The sequence below is a fragment of the Urtica dioica genome, unplaced genomic scaffold, assembly GCF_054948205.1.
Source record: "Urtica dioica subsp. dioica isolate 48M unplaced genomic scaffold, U.dioica_male_clone48M_v1_H2 Urtica_dioica_male_H2_contig_47, whole genome shotgun sequence".
NCBI classification, from domain to species: Eukaryota; Viridiplantae; Streptophyta; class Magnoliopsida; order Rosales; family Urticaceae; genus Urtica; species Urtica dioica.
The window spans coordinates 1-25,000 of NW_028297237.1; the positions used below are offsets into that span (position 1 = coordinate 1).

The following is a 25,000-nucleotide window of genomic DNA, read 5'->3' on the forward strand; positions in this document are numbered from 1 at the left end:
AATTTTTTTATATCTAAGTTATTATTTAATTAAAATGGTTTAAATATATATTAAAAAGTGGTAAAAAAAATTGCTAACTTTTACGTATGACAAGTGACAACCAACAATTGCAAATTGTTCACATTATTATCTAAATTAAAATTTATCAAACCTCCCGGGCAACGCCGGGGCCTATTGCTTGTGATTATATATTTATAAACGGAGACACATACGTGGAGTTGTCGGAAGGAGACCAAACCCAACCAACCCTTTTCTTTGTAGAATCATCAATGACCTGACTATTTTTCCAGGGGGCAAGCCGAATATACTCTCTCTCTCTCTCTCTCTCTCTCTCTCTCTCTCTCTCTCTATATATATATATATATATATATATATATATATATATATATGTTGAGGGAAAATGGTGGCAAAAATACTCAATGCTTAGACAAAGCACTACTTATATACTCATTCTTTTTTTTTTCTTTGGCAAAAATACTCAAAGTTTCAAATTTAGTTACACGCAAATACTTTGCCGTTAAAATTTCTGTTTGAAATTAACGATCCGAGTAGTAACGAAAACCACTATAACGTAATATGTGGTATTTTTGTCAAAGAAAAAAATGTTGAGTATATAAGTAGTACTTTGAGCAAATATTGAGTATTATTGCCACTATTTCCCCATATGTTGATTTTTCATTGATACTTCACAGACGCAAGTTCATTTTCATTCTTCATGTTGTTCTTCTTTTTTTTTCTAGTTAGGATTTTTATTAACTATATCTTTTATGCGAAAACAAGAGTTTTGTGAAGTTAAAAAAAAATGATTTTGATGTGTTTTTTTTTCGAATATGAATTTTTTTATTTGAAGATCTATTGACATGTTTATCAATAAAATCTTCAAAGAATCTGAGATTTTATTAGAAGATTTATAGTCACGTTTGTTAATAAATATTTGGAGAATCTAAGATTTTCTTCGAAGATATATTGACATATTTGTCAATAAATTCTTGGAAGTCATTAAATCCGTTGGGTTTTTTTTTTTTTTTTTTTTGTAAATGGTGTAAAAAGTTATTTAAAATGTGAAATTTATAAATTTAACATCCTAGTTTCACTTTGTTTATGCAGTAAAAGTGAGATATTTAATAAAGAGAAAATATCATATTGTATACCTTGTGTTTAATGGAAATGCGGCGATTATTCTCATGGTTTATAAAATTAAAAGATGTATCTCTTAACATCACTATAATAGCATGTGTATACTCTAAAAAATTTTATTGATTCAGATATGACCCTTTTTATGACTATTGGTTAAATTTCTTATAAATTTTCTTTTTCGAGATTTCCTTATTGAACAAAATTTCAGGAGAAGTTCAATGAAAAATCATAAAAAGGTCGACACAATGAATATTTGTAAAGTATGTTACAAAATACACCTGATCTTTATAGAAACCATAAAAATAGTCGCTACATTTCAATTAGACAAGTAGTGACGGACCTAGAATTAAAAATGTGGGGATAAAAAAAAAAGTTTGGTAAAAAAAAATTAGGGGGTCATGCGCCCCAAATGGTACACTTGGGCCCGCCACTTTAGACAAGAGATATATGGTATTTTCCTTTGAGAGAGAGTGTGTAAATGAAAGGAAATAATAAAGAGTTGTTAATGAATTTGTTATTTTAAAAAAAATCTCAAATCATAATTTTGAAATAATTCTTATAATTATTTATCCTCTATTATTTTTATTCACTTGGCGTATTTTGTTTTTGTTTAAAAAAAAGATGTTAGCAAGGTTATTACGTGACGATGCTAATTGCATGACCTAATAAATTTTAGGAAAAATGGTATGAAGTAGCCAATTCAAACTATGATTTTGCAAAATAGTCATAGTTTCATTAGGTATAGCAAAATAGCCAATTGAGAGTACTATAACTTTTAATCCTGCCTCGATTAATTTTAATCAAGTTTTCATAAAGCTTATATTTTGTCTTTATAGTTCGTTGGAATTAAATTTAATCCATCATAAATTAATCTTACTTGGACTAATTTACTTATAATTAACAAACTATTGTTATTTTGCAAAAGTTTAAGTTCTATTGACCTATATAACCGTGGGACCCTAAATTTTACACAAAACTAGACAAATACTACAATAATCAGAAGAAACGTACTCATATAAAAAAAAATAATAATAAAAATACACGACTTGTGGCGGGTGATTTGTCTTATATTTATTTATTTATTATAAATTAGATAAGACGGTTGTAATAGTTTTAACAATGGTCAAATAAATAAACGACTTAATAATGATAGTGTAGCAGGTACAAAAAAAAAAAAAAAGAAAAAAAAAAAAGCCAGATATTGAAAGAGAAATCTCCATACCGTATTGCCTTCTCCATTGCTCAAAGAAGGGAAAGAGAATCTCGGCGCACTTGTGCTCCGCCGGAGATTCTCCAGCGCGGACGGCCACCGGGGTTTGGGCCCGGGCCTTCTTGATTTCCGCTACGTTCCCCAAACCCCAACTCTGCGGCGGCCCTCTTATGCCTTGCTGGGCCATCAAGCCCCGGAGCTTCTTGGGCCAACCCACCATCGACGCGTATAGGCGGCCCAATAAGACGCCCATCCCGAGCAAAGCCAGCGACGTTAATACCTTTGCATTCTCTCCTCTGCTTATTCTCAACCAAATCATACCCATTTCCATGGCTAACCTATTGCTTTCTTTTTTCTCTTAGGGTATATTTTGAAGTATTTATTAACTTGTCGTATTGGCGTCTGTCTTTTTTTTCAACTTTCAACCAAATAATTAATATTTTCAAAATAGAAATTTCATAAAGTGGGGCTTAGGAAATACAAAATATCTATAATTAAACTTTTTGTTTCAAAATCGGACAAAAATACTCTTTTATTCTACTCGAGGTTCCCTTTATAAAATTTATATTTCAAAATGGCATTAATACATTACAACGGGCATGACTAAGTATACTGTTTTATAATAAGATCCAAATATCTTAATTGATGGAGTGGAAAGTCTAAAGAAGTTAGTTTTGACAATTTCTCTCATGGTCTAAATAATTGTATTAAAAAAAGTTGTTTTGGTATCTTAAGCAAAGGAAAATATTAGTATATCTAATCACCAATTTAGCACGGAATCAATATCAATGTTGTTGTATTTTTTTTATATATAGTGACAATGACTCGGTGACTGATGCCCAATCCTTTCCAATCACGCAATTCGGATAGTCCAACTCCGATGAATGCGTACCGAATCGGTTAGCCATTCCCTAGATGCCAAAAGCTTCTTGAATCACTTTGGTGTCGCATCCATAGTGTGAACGTATGTCGTCTCCTGTATTTTTCTGCCAAACTTACCAGTCCTCATCCACTGGACAAAGGAATTAAAAGCAGCCGCGATCGGTTCCTTCAACGGATTGTATGGTGAGAGTCTCTCTCCCGTGTACCGATGTTTCGTCGGGTCAGTGAAACCGTGCAAAGTGATGTCTTCGAAAACGACGTGTGAGCATGAGTTTTTTTTTTTTTTGTTAAACCAATGTGTTGTAAACTGATAGGTCCTGGTGAATAAGACGGCGGAGAAGGATGAGGATGAGCAGAGAGGGGTCGGGAAGGTTGTGTAGTTTTTAATGGTCCTGGAGGTAGACTTGTGATTCCAGTTGTATTTCATCGTAAAACATCGTCTTTCATCGTAAGATGTCGTATTTTTCTTCGGTCGAGTCGATCACCTTCAAAATCTATGCCGAAGATTGGCTGTGCGATTTTTTATTCGAACGGTTTTTTTCTTTTTGACATCTCTCTAACCTTTAATCCAATTTTTCCATATTCAAATTCAAACTAATAATAAGAGAGTAGAGGGGAAGTAAAGGGAGAGAGAGTGGAGTGGGAAGAAAAGGGAAAAATAGTGACACTTTTGAGTTATCAAAGAGAGAGAGAGAGATGTTGTAAGAGTAAGCCCGTATAATGCAAGAGTATTTTCTTTTTTTTGCTTCCATCTAAAAAGAGAATTGATTTGAGTTGACAAGTCAATTACATTTACTAATCTAATAGGCTTTTATGTGCTTTATTTTATGGGTTATTAAGGTATGTAACCACACGGCTATAGGGAATTGAGATTTAGCCCACCTTTTGTTAATTTCTTGTTAATAACCAATTGAACTTATTAACAAGATTGTAAAATACTTATTTATCCTCTGAAGATTCCCGCCCATTATTTTTCACACAATTGATTAGAAATTGAAATCAAATATTCGGCCATTAACTAATCGCGCAAATCGAGGATCATCATTAACACCGAAAATCAATTCTCACACGAAACACACAACCACAATCTTCATTCGAAAAAAAAAACAAAAACAAAAACAAAAAACCTCTCGACCGAATCCCGAAAGCTATTCAAAGTGCTACGCGAAAGTATCTTCCGGCGAGTGAAGAACAACGACAATCGAACCCAGGCGAATGAAACACATCGATAATCGAACCCAAACGAGTGAAGAACATAGTGATTCGAACCCATACGGCGAAGAAGTGTTGGAAACGATCTAGGGTTTAAGAAAATAATTAACGCTTCGGTAAGCGGCGGAATTTTAAAAATTTTCTTTTACAAGTAAAACAGTTTTTACTAACCTAGACAAGTGCAAGTACATGTAATTAAAAACCAATATGAGCTAGAAGTTTACTAACCTTTCTTGAAGCTTGAACTTTGAAGAAGCTTGTGGAAAGTTTGCAACGCTCGTCTCCCCTCGCAGCACGTCTCTCTTTTTTCATCGGCACCTCGAGCAACCACGAAAGTTTCTATCACTAAATCACTCGAAAAGAAGGAATCAGTGAGTGGGCACTTTTAAACACTACGACTTAAGAACAAGTCTTGAAGTCGCAGAGCTAAACACTAGGTCGAGTGAGGACCTAGGTGCCAAAACAAGAAAAATCGAAAATAAACTAGAGAGAGAGAGAGGGGCGGCAACCACAAGTTCTAGAGAGAGAAGCTCTCAATCTCTAACTTATGTGGAATAAGAAAAATGAGAAGAATGAGGCTCCTATTTATAGGAGAGGTCTTACCTTCAATAAGGTAGTTTCCTCTTCTATAGAATATCACATATTCATGAGCCAATTTCCTCTTTTCCTCTATGATGCACTCGGCCAAGGTGGGCTTCATTAAGCCTTGGATTTGTTTCCTTTTTCGTTTCTTGCCTTGCATCTTACTTGTGTTGGGCGCCTACCTCTTATTTCCCTTAGAGGAAATTTGTTTCCTCTTTTTCTTTTGGCAAGTATCTTCATACATTTATGCACAAAATATTCTCTCTTATTTCTAGGGTATTTGGGCGCCTATAACTTATCTAGAAAGGCCTTCTAGAAGCTTTTCCACTTGTTCATGACAACATGAAAAATGCCCATTAAGAATTTTCAATAAAATTCTTATGAAATGAAATTAATCCACAAGGCCCAATAAACAAGTTATGGCCGAGTGACATTAAGTCATCAAATGAACTTGTCAAAAAATTTATTGACATTCATTTCATCCTTTGTCTCAAAAGACAAAAATACCCTTTTAACTATTTTCGTTCTTGTTTTGACTTAGCTTCCAGTTTAACTATTCCTATCGATGTGATTCGTGACAGTGACCTCATGGACCCAAATGAACAAAGCTTGAGCTAAACACTTGGACTCAAAAGTTCACAAACCTTTTCCAAGTTTAGCTTAATGCCAACTGACTCCACTAAAGAGTTGACACTGAAAATCTCTCGGTTCAAATGAATTTATTTTCTACTCAAGAATTCGACCTAATTATGATGAGCGGATCCACTGAATATTATCTATGCTTACCCTTCATGAATGTCATCAGCTAGTCGGGATTTACTAAATTACCATTTTACCCTTCTAGCTGTTATTTCCTCAACTCCTTTGTCGCTTGTGAATAAGTTAGAAACAATGTATTGACGATGAGCTAACAAGTCACATTGTTTCATCCAAAAGAGTCAGGACTCCATTTGGACACTGGCCAGTTCATTTATTCACACTCCAAGGAACAAAGCATGAGGTGACATACATTGCATTTCAGCAATCTTGTACATGAATTCCATATCTATGAGAACTTCACAAAGTTACTCATGACAGACTCACAACTTAGTACTTCACCAATAGGCCTTGTTCGGAATCACATAGTGAGTCCGAACTTTGACTTTCTCAAATGAGAATACTAAGGTGTGAAATGGCATGTCTCATTTCAGGATTAAGGTAAGCATGATGCAATTCATACATAGTGACTTCGAGACATAAGAGGTTAAATGGTTTGTTCTTATATTGTCTCTAGAAGTGCACTGGTCAATTCAGTACCTTCGGAAGATACCTAGAAGAACTATAGAGTCCCCAACTCTCAATGCCTCATAACCAGACATCATAGATTCTTCTAACAATCATACTGAGGTCAATAGTCCTTTGACCCTAAGATTGCGAATATATCGTTTTAAGCAAACTACGAAGAGTTTGTTCATGCAAATCTACATTTGTCTCTTCGTAAGTTGTTAAGTTTGTTTATGGACTAAAAGACTAAGGTTTTATCATAAAGCTTCAAACAAAGAAAGAATGAATGAACGTTTCAACTTTATTAATGAATAAGCAATTACAAGCAAGAGTCTTCGTAAGACTATATTACATCAAATGTACACAAATAGACACTACTACTCTTCTTGTGGGCACCATTGACAACAAACTCCCACTTGACTCAAAGAAGATGTGAGTAGTCCTTTATGCCTAATCCCTCTCGATGTTGGTCGAAGACCATGTTCGCTAGGGCCTTGGTGAATGGATCTGCCAGAGATCTACTTCACCTCCACGTCTCCGCGTTGCGCGATCTCTCGAATCAAATGGTATTTCCTCTCAATATGCTTAGAGCGCTTATGGCTTATAGGTTCCTTTGAGTTAGCGACAGCCCCACTATTATCACAATAAAGGGTCATGAGCTCGTCGACGTTTGGAACAACTTCCAAATACTTAAGGAACTTTCTAAGCCATACAGCCTCTTTGGATGCTTCACAAGCAGCCATATATTCTGCTTCCATTGTGGAGTTAGCAATGCAAGATTGCTTAATACTTCTCCACACAACAGCTCCACCATTAAGGATGAACACAGATCCCGAAGTGGATTTCCTGGAATCCTTATCCGCTTGAAAATCGGAGTCGGTATATCCCGTCATAGTCAGGTCAGTACCTGAGTATGTAAGCATCAAGTTCCTAGTTCTTCGAAGATACTTAAGAACATGCTTAACAGCAATCCAGTGCTTGGGTCCAGGGTTGGATTGGAAACGACTAACTACGCCAACGACGAAACAGATGTCAGGTCTAGTGCAAAGCATAGCATACATGAGGCTTCCTACGGCAGAGGCGTAAGGAATCTTCCTCATGTCTTCAATCTCTTGTGCAGTCTTGGGAGACTGGTCCTTAGAGAGTGAAACTCCATGCCTAAAGGGTGTTTGACCCCTCTTGCAGTCTTGCATCGAGAAGCGATCCATCACCTTATCAATATAAGATGCTTGAGAGAGCGACAGGGTCCGGTTTTTCCTATCTCGAAAGATTTGGATTCCCAAAATGTATGCGGCTTCTCCTAGATCCTTCATATCGAATTGCTTTGCCAGCCAGACCTTAACCTTAGATAACTTACCCACGTCATTGCCAATGAGCAGTATATCATCGACATATAGTACCAGAAACACAACTTTGCCTTCGTGTATTAACTTGTAAACACAAGGCTCATCTATTGACTGTTCAAAGCCGAAGCTCTTTACAGTTTCATCGAATCTAATATTCCATGACCTAGATGCTTGCTTTAGTCCATAAATGGATTTAAGCAACTCACAAACCTTGGTCTCTTGACCTTTATCCACGAAACCGTCTGGTTGAGCCATGTAAATGCGCTCGTCAAGATTGCCATTCAGAAAGGCTGTCTTGACATCCATTTGCCAGATCTCATAGTCGAGAGCTGCAGCTATGGATAGGAGTATGCGGATGGATTTAAGCATCGCGACTGGCGAGAAGGTTTCTTCATAGTCAATCCCTTCTTGTTGGGTATAACCCTTTGCCACAAGTCGTGCTTTGAACGTCTCGACGTTCCCATCAGGACCCCTTTTCTTCTTGTATATCCACTTACACCCTACGGGTTTAATCCCTTCAGGAAGGTCTACAAGTTTCCAGACTTTGTTGACATACATCGAGTGCATTTCAACTTTCAAGGCGTCAAGCCAAAGGTTTGATTCAGAACAAGCCATCGCTTGGCTATAGGAAACAGGGTCATCCATGTCGGAGACGGCTACGAGAGAGTCTCCATAAGACATGTACCTGTCAGGCTGTTGAACAGCCCTCCCACTACGTCGAAGTACTACTTGACGAGATTCTGATGAGTTAGGTTGTGTTTCAGTTGGGGTAAGAACAGTTCTTACAGATGAGGTAGAAGCTTCCTCACCCAACTTTTCTTCAAGCACAATTTTGCTTCTAGGTTTTGCATCTTTCATAAAGTCCTCCTCGAGGAAACGAGCATTCGTGCTAACGAAAGTCTTATCGTCCTCGGGACTATAGAAAGTAAAACCTTTGGTTTCCTTCGGATATCCCACAAACAGGCACAATTCTGACCTACTAGCCAACTTGCTAGTCTTTTGCCTCAGCACGTGTGCAGGGCAACCCCGAATTCGGATGCGGCCAAGATTCACTTTACGGCCAGTCCATCGTTCATAAGGAGTACCAGGAACCGTTTTGGACGGAACTTGGTTCAGAATATAGGCGGCTGTTTCAAGGGCATATCCCCAAAAGGAAAGCGGGAGTGATGAGTAACTCATCATTGATCTAACCATCTCCATAAGAGTTCGGTTTCTTCTCTCTGACACTCCGTTTTGTTGAGGTGTGCCAGGTGCGGTAAGCTGAGAAGCGATACCTTCTTCTTTAAGAAAGTCATCGAACTCTCCAGACATATACTCACCACCTCGATCAGATCGAAGGGTTTTGATCACTTTGCCAGTTTGCTTTTCCACTAAAGCCATAAAGACCTTAAATACGTTAAAGGTCTCGGATTTGTGTTTGAGCAAATAGACAAACCCATATCGTGAGTAATCATCAGTGAAGGTAACGAAGTATTCGTATCCTCCACGTGTCTGTTGGCTGAGCGGACCACATACATCAGAATGTATTAGTTCCAGCAACTCAGTGGCTCTTCGACCTTTATCAGAGAAAGGTCGCTTAGTCATTTTTCCTTCTATGCAGGATTCACAAGTAGGTAGTGAACCTATTGCAGAGGCTTGGAGTGGACCATCCCTCACAAGTCTCTTAATCCTATCTAGACTGATATGACAAAGTCTTAAGTGCCAAAGGTATGTTGATTTTGTTAGATCGGAGGATTCAGAAATTTTGATCCTCTTTGGCTCCCTAATTAGATCATTATCTATTTTGGTGTCTAAAAGAGAAGGTTGAGTGGGATAGAGCATTCTTCATGCATCAGTGACAAAAGAATTATCAGGAAACGAAATACGAATTCCATTCTTAATGAACTTTAAACAATAATCTTGCTCACGAAGACGAGCAACGGATATTAAGTTCTTCCCAAAGGTAGGAACAAAATAAACATTATTCAAGTTTAAAGTGCGGTCTTCAAAAGACAGCGTCACGGATCCCACAGCCTTTGCAGACACCAGGCTCCCATCACCCCATTTGAAACAGAACTCGCCTTCCTCTAAGCTTTTGGTTTTCTTGAAACCATTCAAGGAACAACAAATATAGTTAGTAGCAGCGGAGTCAATAATCCACGATGATACATTATCAGCTACTAAGCATGCTTCGGTAACTAGTACAATACTATGTTCCTTTGCTTTGAGATAGGCGGGACAGTTCTTTTTATCGGCCTTGTAAGGTCTCTTCACAGTTCCAGAGGCGGAGGCTTTTTGCTCAGTAGCATGTGCCTCTCCTTGATTCCTCTTTCTCTTAGTGAAACCTACAGCAGTGTGAAGTTCCTCCATAAGCTTGGTAACAATGTACTCTAGCTTGTTAATGGAGTAGTTCATCTTGAAGGTATCAAGAGATGCGGGGGGAGTTCCTAAGATCATATCTATGACATTCTTCCCATCAATCTCAGATCCTAGGATTTCCATTTTACTCAGATGACTAATGATCAATATCATAAAGTCTCCAACAGGAGTCCTAGCCTGCATATGACAGTTCATAAACTGTCGGACTGCTTGTAGCCTTGTTTGACGCCTTTGCCCTCCAAACATCTCAAGGTGATTGTAGAGCATGTCAGCGGCAGTCTCGAAGTCACGATGTTGCTCTTTCAGCATATTGTTCATAGATGCCAAGATATAGCACCTCACAATCTCATCGGATCGAAGCCAGGCCGCTAAGGCGTCATTGTCCTCTTGAGTTGAATCATCATTCGTCAGAGGAGGACATGGGGTGGTGAGTACCCATTTGTGCTTGTTAACGGTAGGTATTATGTCGAGGTTACGTTTCGAGTCTATGTAGTTTTCGTTTTCGAGTTTGTTCGAGGAAAGAATGAAAGAGAGAGAGTTGGGAGACATATTGCCTATAAAAGTTGAAACAAGTTTATGATTAGTCTTTGGTTTAGGATTTAAGTTTGTTTAAGACTTTATAAAATCCAAAGGTGTTATGAACGAAATGACACTTTACTCTTTCGAGGGAAGGCCGCAACGAGTCTCCTTTCATAAGTAAATGACTCATCATTAATGCATAGCCAAGATGTCAATACATCAATTTTGACTAGCCACCTTGTAAATTGGTTTGATCACTCACATCCTTTCGCAGGGCCTCGAGGGAGGATTACTAGGGATTGAGTCTAAGTGTGTAACCAACCACTTAGTCCAAAAGATTGACTTTGAAAAACAATCCGCCGAGGGGAGGTCTTGTCATCATCGTCTCACTCTCGGACGTAGCTCATTGAGCAATGATCAGAGCAAAGCGCCCTTGAGTACTCTCATTTAAGAGAGGGCCACGAGGGTGACTCTTAGTCCGGCGACACTTGCACTTTTCATTAGTGTTGGCGATCGTGGGTTACAAACAACAAAGTATAACCCTCCCACTTAGTTTTTGGAGTTGGTTCATCGACTCTTATAAGTTCGGAAACAGATTTCCTAGTTAGAGAGCGACAGAGCGGACAACTAGAAGAGAATCCTAGATCAACATGTTCAGAGCAGTATTAGTGCATAAAGGCACAAGGTACATACTCGATCTTTTCATATTTTCTATTTCGGGAAAGTGCGTGAGGGAAGTGTGAACTTCAACTCACTCGAACACTTGAAAGTTTGAGATTACACATCTTTTTATTTTTCGGCTTGTCTACAAGGAGACCTCTCACTCAAATTTTCAAGAGCATATAGATTTTGAACATATGTGATATAGATATAGTTTTGAAAACATTTTGAAAATTTATTTGATTTGGGTGACAAAATATTTTCAAGTTTGAAAGTGAAAACGGTTTTTCAAAATTCAAACTAGTTTTGTAAAAATTCAATTTCAATTAAACTTTCAAAAATCAAAACATTTTAATCTTACACATCATGTTTATAATCATATGAAAAACATTTTTGCTCAAGAAAATTTTCTCATTAGAGTTCTATAACTCATGGTAGTGGGGTTTGAAAATCCGGATTTCTAAAAAAAACTGGAGTTTCAGACAGCCGCGCACCTCGGAGTAAAATCGCCATACCTGGCGGCTCCGATGTCCTTTTCAGCCGAAACCGGTGGCATTGGACAGAGGACAGACAGAGCTTTAATTTGATTCAAGAATCATTAAATTTTGATTTCTGAGCAGAGAGTTATGCCACTTTTAATGCGGGTTTTTTCCAGCTCGAAGAAAAAGAAATAAATTAAAGGTTGGTCTTATTTAGGTGCGAAAAAAGAATCAAGTGTAACGGAACGTTTTAAGATGTTGTTTAAAGCTTTTATCTGTGTTTTAGTAGCAGGGTAATAACATAGAATAAAATAAATAACAACAAGCATAAAACGAATGCGGTAAATAAAAGAAACTAGAAAGACAAAGTAACTAGTCACAAAATTTACCGAAATTTCTCAAACCTTTAAAACACGTTTTTCAATATAAAAAATTAAAAACTTTTAGAACTGATTCTAATGTGTTTTAAAAACATCCCAAACTCATAGAAAATCAACATGCTTTTTAATTTAAAGACATGAGCAATAAATTAAAAAAAATCTAAGATAACAATTCTAACTTGTCACAAAATTAGTAAACTTTCGAAAATGATTTTCAAGCTCATAATTTTAAAAACATGTACATGCTAATCTTTGACCATAGCTCTGATACCATTTGTTGGAATCGATCTAGGGTTTAAGAAAATAATTAACGCTTCGGTAAGCGGCGGAATTTTAAAAATTTTCTTTAACAAGTAAAACAGTTTTTACTAACCTAGACAAGTGCAAGTACATGTAATTAAAAACCAATATGAGCTAGAAGTTTACTAACCTTTCTTGAAGCTTGAACTTTGAAGAAGCTTGTGGAAAGTTTGCAACGCTCGTCTCCCCTCGCAGCACGTCTCTCTTTCTTTCCTCGGCACCTCGAGCAACCACGAAAGTTTCTATCACTAAATCACTCGAAAAGAAGGAATCAGTGAGTGGGCACTTTTAAACACTACGACTTAAGAACAAGTCTTGAAGTCGCAGAGCTAAACACTAGGTCGAGTGAGGACCTAGGTGCCAAAACAAGAAAAATCGAAAATAAACTAGAGAGAGAGAGGGGCGGCAACCACAAGTTCTAGAGAGAGAAGCTCTCAATCTCTAACTTATGTGGAATAAGAAAAATGAGAAGAATGAGGCTCCTATTTATAGGAGAGGTCTTACCTTCAATAAGGTAGTTTCCTCTTCTATAGAATATCACATATTCATGAGCCAATTTCCTCTTTTCCTCTATGATGCACTCGGCCAAGGTGGGCTTCATTAAGCCTTGGATTTGTTTCCTTTTTCGTTTCTTGCCTTGCATCTTACTTGTGTTGGGCGCCTACCTCTTATTTCCCTTAGAGGAAATTTGTTTCCTCTTTTTCTTTTGGCAAGTATCTTCATACATTTATGCACAAAATATTCTCTCTTATTTCTAGGGTATTTGGGCGCCTATAACTTATCTAGAAAGGCCTTCTAGAAGCTTTTCCACTTGTTCATGACAACATGAAAAATGCCCATTAAGAATTTTCAATAAAATTCTTATGAAATGAAATTAATCCACAAGGCCCAATAAACAAGTTATGGCCGAGTGACATTAAGTCATCAAATGAACTTGTCAAAAAATTTATTGACATTCATTTCATCCTTTGTCTCAAAAGACAAAAATACCCTTTTAACTATTTTCGTTCTTGTTTTGACTTAGCTTCCAGTTTAACTATTCCTATCGATGTGATTCGTGACAGTGACCTCATGGACCCAAATGAACAAAGCTTGAGCTAAACACTTGGACTCAAAAGTTCACAAACCTTTTCCAAGTTTAGCTTAATGCCAACTGACTCCACTAAAGAGTTGACACTGAAAATCTCTCGGTTCAAATGAATTTATTTTCTACTCAAGAATTCGACCTAATTATGATGAGCGGATCCACTGAATATTATCTATGCTTACCCTTCATGAATGTCATCAGCTAGTCGGGATTTACTAAATTACCATTTTACCCTTCTAGCTGTTATTTCCTCAACTCCTTTGTCGCTTGTGAATAAGTTAGAAACAATGTATTGACGATGAGCTAACAAGTCACATTGTTTCATCCAAAAGAGTCAGGACTCCATTTGGACACTGGCCAGTTCATTTATTCACACTCCAAGGAACAAAGCATGAGGTGACATACATTGCATTTCAGCAATCTTGTACATGAATTCCATATCTATGAGAACTTCACAAAGTTACTCATGACAGACTCACAACTTAGTACTTCACCAATAGGCCTTGTTCGGAATCACATAGTGAGTCCGAACTTTGACTTTCTCAAATGAGAATACTAAGGTGTGAAATGGCATGTCTCATTTCAGGATTAAGGTAAGCATGATGCAATTCATACATAGTGACTTCGAGACATAAGAGGTTAAATGGTTTGTTCTTATATTGTCTCTAGAAGTGCACTGGTCAATTCAGTACCTTCGGAAGATACCTAGAAGAACTATAGAGTCCCCAACTCTCAATGCCTCATAACCAGACATCATAGATTCTTCTAACAATCATACTGAGGTCAATAGTCCTTTGACCCTAAGATTGCGAATATATCGTTTTAAGCAAACTACGAAGAGTTTGTTCATGCAAATCTACATTTGTCTCTTCGTAAGTTGTTAAGTTTGTTTATGGACTAAAAGACTAAGGTTTTATCATAAAGCTTCAAACAAAGAAAGAATGAATGAACGTTTCAACTTTATTAATGAATAAGCAATTACAAGCAAGAGTCTTCGTAAGACTATATTACATCAAATGTACACAAATAGACACTACTACTCTTCTTGTGGGCACCATTGACAACAAGAAGAAGGTAAGAAAGACCCATTATGGTCTTCAAGTTTTGATGTTATTTGGTTGTTCTGAGTTTTTTTCATCGGAAAACAATTTGCTTTATTTTGGGAAGTGCGTTACAGTTTTGGGTTTCGATTGTTTGGGGACGAAATGGAAAACATAAATGGCTATCGTTTAAAGGTGTGAAAATGGGTTTCGAGTAAAATATTGAAATGGGTTTGTAATGTTTCGGTATAGGTTTGTAATTATGGAAATTTGTTGGTCTTGAAATTGTTTTCCAGTTAGTTAATAAATTGTGAATGGACAGGCCCTTGACAAGCCCAAAGTTGATCCTGCTCTGCCAAAAAAGATAACAAAGAAAGTGCAAATTCCACATCCCGTCAAAGATCGGCCGAAACGAGCGTGTAGGAAATTTTTTGGATGCATAGATTAACCTATATGTAGGAATGGTGTAACTTTTGTTGGTTGAAGTATGACATTATGCTAAGTAAATCTATTATTTACATAGCATAACAACTTGCAATCGTTATGCCTGGGTAGATGTAAATCAGGAAATTATAGCAATTAATAAGAATGCTCAACATATACTCCCTTTATTCAGGATACTTTACAATAAATAAGTTCTATATTGACCTCCAAATCTTCACTTCTCTTCTTTCTACTTTTAGCGTGTTCTTCTATTAATGTCGTTGTTGAGTCTACTTTTCTTTTGAAATATATCTCCATATCTATTCTCATCAAAAAAATCAACACCTAATGATTGGAGAAAAAAAATCCATTTTGGACTTTCATCAAACACATAGTATGCATTAAAATATGGGTAATTTAGCAAAATAGTCAGCTCAAACCTTAGAAATTGCTAAATAGCCAAGGTTTTGTAAATATTAAGTAAATAGCATGCAGTATTTAATTACCCGTCCAAGTTTACTAAAATGCCCAAATAATTTTCCCACCCATTCGCCATTTTTTGATTAATATTAAAAAAAAAATACAGGGAAATCATGATTTCCGGGAATCAAGGTAATTAAAATCATATTCATAACCGCTCACCTCCATTATCTCTCGTTTAAGAAAAAAAAAAGCTAAAAAAAAAACCTCTGGTTTCTTCCCCGACGAAAACCTGTCCAACATCTCCGACGAACGATTTCGGCAGCAACAAATATATCTGGTATGCAAATCTAGATGTTCTTGCTATTTTAACTAGTATTTACTAATTTTCGACAAAGATTTACACAAAATGGAAAGATAAATCTGGGTTTTTGGGTTCGATTTTTGGAAAACATGGGATTTTGTGTTAGTCATCTTCCTATGAGATAAAGATTCATATATTTACTGCATAATATGTCAATTGCTTGTGTATATTTACTAGTGGACGAGTTATACATGGCTAGTGGTCTAATTAAAAGGAAAAATGTGTGTATGTAGATGTCAATGACTTATGTGTGATGTTGTTGAAAAGGAATATGATGTCTAGGTATTTTAGATGTTATTGTTTCTTTGTTAAAACGTGTATTTACTGTCGAAAATGTCAATTAAAAAGTTGTGACGAAGATATTTCCATGTATTTACTGCTGAATATGTCAAGTTATGATTTTGTTGTATCTAATGAAATTGGAATATTAACACGTATATACTGCAAACAAGGTTAATGGCTCAACCACGATGGCGAGAACAAAAATAACTGCCGTACAAAATAAGGCGCTCACAATAACGCCGTCTACCGAAAACAGTTTGTAAATCATGTTGATTACATTTTGTATTTACACCACCTGACAATGGATTATGGTTTTCCAGCAATTGACGTTCAAAAAGCTTAACTGCAACATAACAGTGATAGTAAATATACGTAAATACAATAGTAATTTTATTAAAATCAGTGCGAAAATAGCCTAAAATTTCAAAAAAAAAAGAATACACACCTGATTCATTCAGAGTAAATAAGGAAGATCAATGTAACGACTATTAAGGAAAATCAAACTAAAAATTAAAGAAATAATCAAAACAGTAAATAAGGAATAAAAATCAAATATATAAGGAAACAAAATAACAATGCACAGCCACATTAATTCAGTTGCTACATATAAGGAAATAATTAAACAACTAAATCGTGTACACATATAAATTCGGTCAGTTCAAATTTAAAGTTCCGGAAAGCCTAAAAAATTCAAATTTCAAATATTTTCATAATTCAAAACTCTAAAAGGACAAATTTCGGAATTGAAAAAACATCTAATTGGGCCACGTCATCCGAGTGACTATTTACTTAATATTTACAAAACCTTTGCTATTTAGCAAATTCCAACGTTTGAGTTGGCTATTTTGCTAATTTTTTGTTAAAATATTAGAGAACTCCAACAACAAAAATACATAATGAGCAATGCACATATATTCATATATTAAACATTCACCTTGTTAATGATAAAAAAGAAAGGAGAGGACTTGAAATGAGAAACTATAAGAAAAATAGTATGGTTGCTATTTGGAGTTTTTTTTTAAACATAGAAGATGATGGATATAAAGAATGAATATTTTTTTTTTTACTTTCCTTTTAAAAACGTTCAGTTGGTTTTATTTAAAAAAAAGGGCAAATTTACGCCCAGCAGGATTTGAATCCTGAGCTACAACTCCAAACCCACGTTTGCCTTAAGTGGTTGACCATTTGAGCTGCTGACATTATTAGTGTACCTGTTATGTTTATTGATATGCATTATTTAATTTTTTAATAATTATAATTAAGCCTACTAATTTTTTTTTGTCCCGAGTCAGTGTGGACCCGTGCACTCGCTGGTCCCCACGTGGCTCCGCCCCTGTACACGTTCTATTGCTTTTCAACCATCAAACTTGTTAGTATAAATATTTATATTCAACAAGCATACCTTTGAGGGACTTTGTGGTGGACATGAGATATTGGTACTTTTTGTACTAGTGAGTCTATTTTTGAATTTTAGACGAAAGTTTTCGGTAGACTAGATATCCTAAATTGTCCTGACTAATGAAGATCTATACTTTTTGAACCATTTTTCCCTTTTCATATGACGTTAAGAGACGTCCTACAACGCTCGAAGACACTGTACGATATTTTATGACACGCTACATCGTTAATGTTTTTTTTTGTCGTACCAATGATAGTTTTGTCTTAATTAAATGGAAAAAGCCCATTTTTTTTCTTTAAAAGTTCAACTACTCAACCTTCTTCATGTATTTTCATGATCTTAAATAAGTCTACCATCATAACAATATTAAATATATAAACAATTTTAAATATATGGGCAATTAATAAAGTTTTGCAAATCCTAAGAAACAACGAAAAATGAGGGAAGTTAACACTTTGTCCTATTTTTTTTGAAAGGTAGATATCTATGCCCAATTTCATGTTTGTTTCTAAATCAATGCCATTTTTAATGTAATAATATGTATAAATGGGTATTTTTAGGAGAAAAATATGAAAAATGAGATATAAGTTTATCATTCTCAAAACAAGGGCAATTAATGCCATTTTTTTTAATGAAAAATAAGTGCAATTTTTAAAAACAATTAGGAGAGAGATTGTTTGGGAAACAATCTACGTAACGATTGTTTATGTAAAACGTCTAAAATACCATTGTTAGAAAACTTCGAAATGTTTAGAAATATGAAGTCAATAGCGTCGAAATCACTAGAAAATGAGACAAAATCTTCGAAGATTTAAAAATGAAAGCAAAAAGTGTTTGGTAGTTAACTCAAAAAGTTTTTGTTTTCTATTTTTTAATTTTTGTAGTTGTATTGAAAAATTATTTTGCAGTTGTTTTCAAAAAGCTGTTTGGTACAGTTTTCATTTTTGTTTTTGAGAAATTGAAAAAACTGAAAAAAGTGTTTGGTATAGTTTTTATTTTTGTTTTTGAAAAAATGAAAAGAGAAGATGAGGAGAAGGAGGAGAGAAGAGAAGAAATTTTTTTTCCAAAAACACATTTTATTTGTTTTCAGTTTTCTTTACTCTTTTACAAAACAACTTCAAAATTTTTTGAAATTTTTTTCCAAAAACTTAAGGTTGTGTTTGGTAGTTAACTCAAAAAGTTTTTGTTTTCTATTTTCTAATTTTTGTAGTTGTACTGAAAAATTATTTTGCAGTTGTTTTCAAAAAGTTGTTTGATACAGTTTTCATTTTTGTTTTTGAGAAAGTGAAAAAACTGAAAAAAGTGTTTGGTATAGTTTTCATTTTTGTTTTTGAAAGAATGAAAAAAGAAGATGAGGAGAAGGAGAAGAGAAGAGAAGAAAAAAATTTCCAAAAACACATTTTATTTGTTTTCAGTTTTCTTTACTTTTTTACAAAACAACTTCAAAATTTTTTCCGAAAAATTAAAACAAACACATTTTCACTTTTTGTTTTCAATTTTTTCAACTCAAAAAGTGAAAAACAGTTTTTGAAATGAAAACCAAACACAACCTAAACCAAACATGTTTTCAATTTTTGTTTTCAATTTTTTCCACTCAAAAACTAAAAAATTGTTTTTGAGAGGAATACCAAACACACCCTATAATTTTTCTAAATTGTTCAAGATTGAGCATGATTTTCAAATGTACATTTGAGCTTACTTTTCTTTAGTTTCCCAGACAATGGCACAAGTTGTCGTTTCTTGAGGTAGAGTGTCGTATTGGCTAAGGAAGAGAAACAGACACGATTTTGGGGGCAAGACGAAGATTGGGCAAATCAAGGAGAGAGAGAGAGAGAGAGAGAGAGAGAGAGATGCAGCGAATGGGTGAAATGGAAGCGGTGGCGGAGGGGCTGTGGGGGCTGGCGGAGCAGCACGAGAGGCGCGGCGACGCCGGGAAGGCGATAAAGTGCATGGAGGCGATCTGCCAGTCGACGGCGGGGCTGTATCCCGTGGTGGAGGTCAAGGTCCGTCTCCGCACCGCCGAGCTCCTCCTCCGGCACTCCCACAACGCCTCCCACGCCAAGTCCCACCTCGAGCGAGCCTCGCTCCTCCTCTCCTTCCTCCCTCCCTCCTTCCACCTCCGCTGCCGAACTCTCTCTCTCCTCACCCACTCCTACCACCTCCTCGGCTCCATCGCCGCCCAGAAGCACTCCCTCCGCAAGGCCCTCGATCTCTGCTCCGACCACCGCGAGTATGTGCCTCTCTCTCTTTCTCTCTCGCTATGGATTTGGTTGTTTGTTTGCTTTTGTGATTTTTTTTTTTTGGGGGATTTTAGGGTTGAGGCGAAGCTCTGGTCCTGCAATTTCAACTCTCAGCTGGCGAACGCGTTCGTGGTCGAGGGAGACTATCAGAGCTCCTTCGCCGCTCTCAACTCCGGCTTCATCGCCGCCGCTGAGATTTCTCATCCCGAGTTGCAGGTAGGGCTTTGAATCTCGTGATGTAAGTGAATTAAGCTTTTTTTTTTAGCTCAGAGTTTGTGTTGGTTCGTTTATTAGATGTTTTTCGCGACTTCGATTCTTCATGTTCACCTGATGCAATGGGACGACGAGAGCGTTGTTCAAACGGCCGTTGACAGATGTGATCAGATATGGGAGACAGTTCAGACTGCAAATGTAAGCCAAACAGAGTGAACTTCTTTATTATATACCTTCGAGTAGAATTAGAATCCATTTCATTTCTTAATCCGTTGTTTGGATTGTGAAACAAACCCGGGGAATAAAATTTGAGGAAGAATGTATAACTAAAATTGGTATTTTATTTTCTTTGGTGGAGAATGAAAATGCTAGTAAAATTGCACGTATTAGGATCGGGGCTATAGTTATACTATACGTGTGTCTCTCTTCCAAACACTACAAAGAATTTTGATTTTCGACATAGCATTCGTTTTTCGACTTTTATATATATTTTTTTTAATGCTCGGCTTTGTTGTCGTGTAGAGAAAACTCTGCCCCGGGTTGCTGTTCTACAACAAGCTTCTCCAGATATTCTACCGGCTCCGCATATGCGACTACAAGAACGCAGCCCAGCTCTTGGACAAACTAGACGCGGCCATGAAAGGCGATCTTCAGCAGAGCCAGCACGTGGCTGACCTCACTGCGGAGCTCGAGGCCCTGAACCGGAGTCTCTCCCGGGACGATCTCCACGCCCGGGACAGGTCGGCTCTATCGGGGAAGCGAGCCCAGTTGGAAGAGACGCTGAAGGGTCTGACCAACGAGGACTGTCTGAACAACCGGGTTGGGCCGCTGGGTCCGGCTTATTTTGGGAACATGAGAAGGGGTTATGGGGATAAGCTTTTGTTGGCTCCACCACCGATCGACGGGGAATGGTTGCCGAAAAAGGCTGTCTATGCTCTCGTCGATCTCATGATCGTCATTCTCGGCCGGCCTAAAGGGCTTTTTAAGGAGTGTGGGAGACGGATTCAGTCTGGAATGCAGACTATACAAGGTTAATTCTTGATTAATTGAGGTTGATGCTATATATTTATACACACAAATATAACCTTCACATTTGAGAATCTGAACTTTATTTTTTTACTTGTCTGGTTTATGGCAGATGAGCTGGCAAAGCTTGGTATCACTGATGGTGTGATAGGTGAGATTTAATTTGTTGTTATAAGTATTGTGTTAGTTATTTCTCTAATCTTGTGTCACCAAAGTAAACTCCCCCTTATTTTTTCAGAACTAAATCTGCATCACTCTGCCATTTGGATGGCTGGCGTATATTTGATGCTGCTAATGCAGTTCCTGGAAAACAGAGTGGTGGTAGAGCTGACTCGGTCCGAATTTCTTTTAGCTCAAGAGGTATATACTTATGATCTGCTTTGATCAATGAGTAAGGAATGGGATTATTACCCAATGCCCGTTTACCTGATCTAAACGGGTTGGGTAATACCCATTTGAAATAAATTAACGGGTAAACAAGTAGTACCCGTTAACATTTAGACGGTTATAGGTGCATGAAATGATAACCGACCTGTTAACTCGACCCGTTAGAATTTGTTTTTTTTTTTAAATCTTAACCTAGATACCTTCCTAATAATTTAATTGTTTGTGCTGCGACTATGAATTCCAATTTACTTTTGTATTCTCACTTGAAATTTGTAGTTTTTAACTAGTATCTAGAGTTATTGAGTGATTATTTTTTATTTATGTATTTTATTTTTGAACCGGGTTTGATGGGTAGCGAGCAATGACGAAGCCACAGCCCCCCTCAATATTTTTTTGTGCACTTTTTGCCCATTTTTCATAAATTTTTACCCTAAAAATTTATAAATTAGCCCCCCCTGGCCTTTTTTTGCGTATTAGCCCCCCCCAATATAAATTTCGTCCCTGGTAGCGAGTACACGATTTTAACACCGCTACCCGACAGGTATACTAGTTACCCGACCCGTTAAAAAAACGGGTTAACGGGTATTTTTTTAGCGGGTATGGGGTACCGTGCACCCGTTTATACCCGTACCCATTGCCAGTTGTGTGTTTTCTTGCCACCCAGGACTAAAGGTGTGCTTCTTAACCGGTTAAAAGGTTTATTTATTTTTTTCCTTTTCTTTTAACCGTTTCAGCAAAAAAAGACTTTTTAGGCTTTTGGATTTCGTCAAGAACCTTAACCAAAATCCTTCTTCACCTGTGACTAATTTTTTATTATATTTGTATTTTCTTTATGTGTTTTTCCTTTTCTTTTTCTGGTAGGCATTGATACAAATGAAGAATTGGTACATGCGGTTCCCGACCATTTTACAAGCCTGTGAGGGCATCATTGAGACTCTCAGAGGTCAATATGCACACACCGTTGGCTGTTACAGTGAAGCAGCATTTCATTATCTTGAAGCTGCAAAGGTATTAACTGTCTCTCGTAATTTAATGATACTGTGAGCGATCTTCTAGTTCTGTATATATTTCAATCAATATCACGTTTTGTTTAGGTTTTGGATTTTTATTTCAACAACTGTCTGTCTGTTCTGAGGAACAAATTATTGCTGCTTCCAGAGATCTAATCTACATGCTCATAATGTTATTATTATTTAGCTAACGACAAGCAAATCGATGCAAGCCATTTGCCAAGTTTATGCAGCTGTCTCTTACATCTGCATAGGCGATGCAAAGTCTTCGTCACAGGTAAAAGCCATTTCTTGTGGTGAACTTGTATTACTTTGAGGAATTAGTACATGGAAATTTTAATTTTCCTGCAAAAAAATTGTTCCTTCTTGACGAAGAGGAGTTTGTATGCAGGCGCTAGATTTGGTCGGACCAGTTTACAGAATGATGGATTCCTTTGTCGGAGTTCGTGAGAAAACCAGTGTCCTGTTTGCATATGGCCTTTTATTGATGAAGCAACATGATCTACAAGAAGCAAGGTAAAATTTGGAAACACGACAAGTACCTGAATGACTTTTGCTGGGCCTGGGATGATAGAAAGTTGAAATTGGAGAAAACATATATTATCAAAAAAACTTGTGTTTCCTCTCAAAATAGTTATTTTTTTTTTCATATGGTTATGAGTGGGTCAAAATGTCAAATCTGAATACCCTCACGGTGAGAGCTGTGATCTATCTTTATGTCTCAAGATTAAATATGAATTTCGATGCAGAAATCGACTTGCCAGAGGTTTGCAGTTGACACACAATCATTTGGGGAACCTCCAAATGGTTTCACAGTATCTGACAATCCTCGGGAGTCTGGCACTAAGCCTCCACGATAATGCACAGGCTAGAGAGATCTTGAAATCGTCCCTAACATTGGCCAAGAAACTTTCCGATATTCCAACACAGATCTGGGTGCTCTCCGTTCTAACAAGTAAATCCTATCTCCCGATTCTCTTCTTTTTAGCGCAAATAGTCTTTTGAATCGTTATGCAAGTTGCGTTTCGGTTTGCTAAACCGTTTTTTTTTTAGCAAAATGGTCTTCAAGCTATTGTTCTTAAAAGTCCATTAATTCGTTTTATTGATTTTTGCGGCAGCTTTATACCAAGAATTGGGTGAAAAGGGGAACGAAATGGAGAACGCTGATTATCAGCGCAAAAAGGTAGAGGAGCTTCAGAAGAGACTCGCGAGCGCTCATTCCTCAATTCATCACCTCGAACTGGTAAGAGAACTCAACTGGACCTGAGACACATCCAAAACAATCTATCTGAAAATTGATCAATTTATTGATCTCTTGTGTTAAAAAAATGGGCAGATTGAAACGGCAAGGTTCGACATAAGACAATTTCACGATCTCGTACCCAAGCACGTGGTTACAGATAAATCCTCGAGAGCTGATCTTGACATCCCAGAATCAATTGGTTTTTCAACCCCACTGCCCAACTTTTCTTCAAGGCTAGTGGATTTAGATACTGGAAGACGTGGGAAGCGAAGGATCTGACTTTCACACGCTTTACTTTTGTGATGAAGGTAAATTAAATTTATTAGAATTCGATAGATCTCAGTTTGGCTCGACTACGTTACAGGTTATGTTTATTAATCAGTGTATTTTATTAAATGCATCAATATATTTGCTAGTCTGTACAGTAAACTATGGGGCTCTATACCAATTTACCACTCCTGATATATCTGGAGGTTTTTTTTGTAATATTCCCAGATGAGAGGAATCAGTGTACCTAACTTTGTAAATGAACGAATCTGTGAAGTTGTGGCCCGTAATTTCTGCGGCGAAAGTATTTTACTGCACTTAGAAGTCGATCTGTTGAAGAAAAAAATACACGTAATATATGGGCAACTATAGATGTACAAGATACTACTTTGATTAGATATACAAGGATTCAATCTCCTCTGAACTCAAAAGCGCATAGGTTTCTGGTCCGCTGTTTTTTTTTTCAACTCTTTTCCTTTAAGATCCCTCGTCTTCTTCAGTTAGTCCCGCAACTTCTTTGAGCGGTTTCCACATGAATTTCCTCCTGAAAATCAAGCAACCATAACGATGGATCGATCACCACATGATCAAAACCATTGACACGACCGGATGAAGAAAAAAACATAGATGAGCCTATACCAGTTTCCGCACTCGGCGATGACCCTCACTTTGGGCCGTAGAGTCGGAAGCAAAGCCAGAAACTGCAGCTCAGCCTTTGACAACACCTGTGAAAATCCCCATACAGAAAATGAAAAAAAAAACCCTAAACAAAGGCTCAATTCTTATTTTTATTTTTTGAGCCGTTCAGACACGGCTCTTAACTAGTGACCTTGGCTTCGATTATCCAGACTACGAGTCCCTTGGCCTTTGGCGGCAGAGCTGCGAGCCTGTAATCAACCTCCGGTGGATAGTACCATCTCACTAATGGCTGCTTCCCTAAATGAGCCTACTTTTACCAAAAAAAAAAAAAAAAAAAAAAACAGCATCAAATTCAAGTCATGCAAGGAGAAAAAAAAAAAAAAGTTTCACGCCGTTTCGCCACGAATCTTTCCAAGGCTGAAGCTAAGGTTGAATTATAATATTTTGTACATAATATTTTCTTCTTATTTAGAGTAAGCTTCCATGTTCTTTACTTTTACGCCCCCAAGAAATGATCTATTTTATGCTAAGCTTATGCCCTCTAAGAAGTAAAAAAAAAAAAAAAAAAAAGTACCGACCGGGCAGAGGGGGTGAACTTTGGTGAGGGTGGTCTCGGGGTCGCCGAGGCCGCG

General features: G+C 37.0%; 2 protein-coding genes across 2 annotated transcripts; one reads left to right on the forward strand and one right to left on the reverse strand.

The window, feature by feature from the left end:
• The first annotated feature begins 19,078 nt into the window (after positions 1 to 19,078).
• On the forward strand, positions 19,079 to 24,113 carry LOC149376194 (Tetratricopeptide repeat (TPR)-like superfamily protein). Its single transcript, XM_089606578.1, has 12 exons — positions 19,079 to 19,573; positions 19,658 to 19,799; positions 19,878 to 19,994; positions 20,319 to 20,826; positions 20,935 to 20,973; positions 21,061 to 21,182; positions 22,071 to 22,217; positions 22,407 to 22,496; positions 22,611 to 22,735; positions 22,969 to 23,174; positions 23,338 to 23,462; positions 23,556 to 24,113. Exons 1-12 carry the CDS (start codon positions 19,194 to 19,196, stop codon positions 23,739 to 23,741), a joined length of 2,187 nt encoding a protein of 728 aa, XP_089462704.1. The 5' UTR covers positions 19,079 to 19,193; the 3' UTR covers positions 23,742 to 24,113.
• On the reverse strand, positions 24,007 to 24,997 carry NDHN (NADH dehydrogenase-like complex N; the record flags this gene model as incomplete). Its single annotated transcript, XM_089606576.1, has 4 exons — positions 24,007 to 24,273; positions 24,369 to 24,454; positions 24,559 to 24,675; positions 24,947 to 24,997. Coding segments are annotated over 4 exons (321 nt in total), but the record flags the coding sequence as incomplete, so codon positions are not given.
• Positions 24,998 to 25,000: the final 3 nt, after the last annotated feature.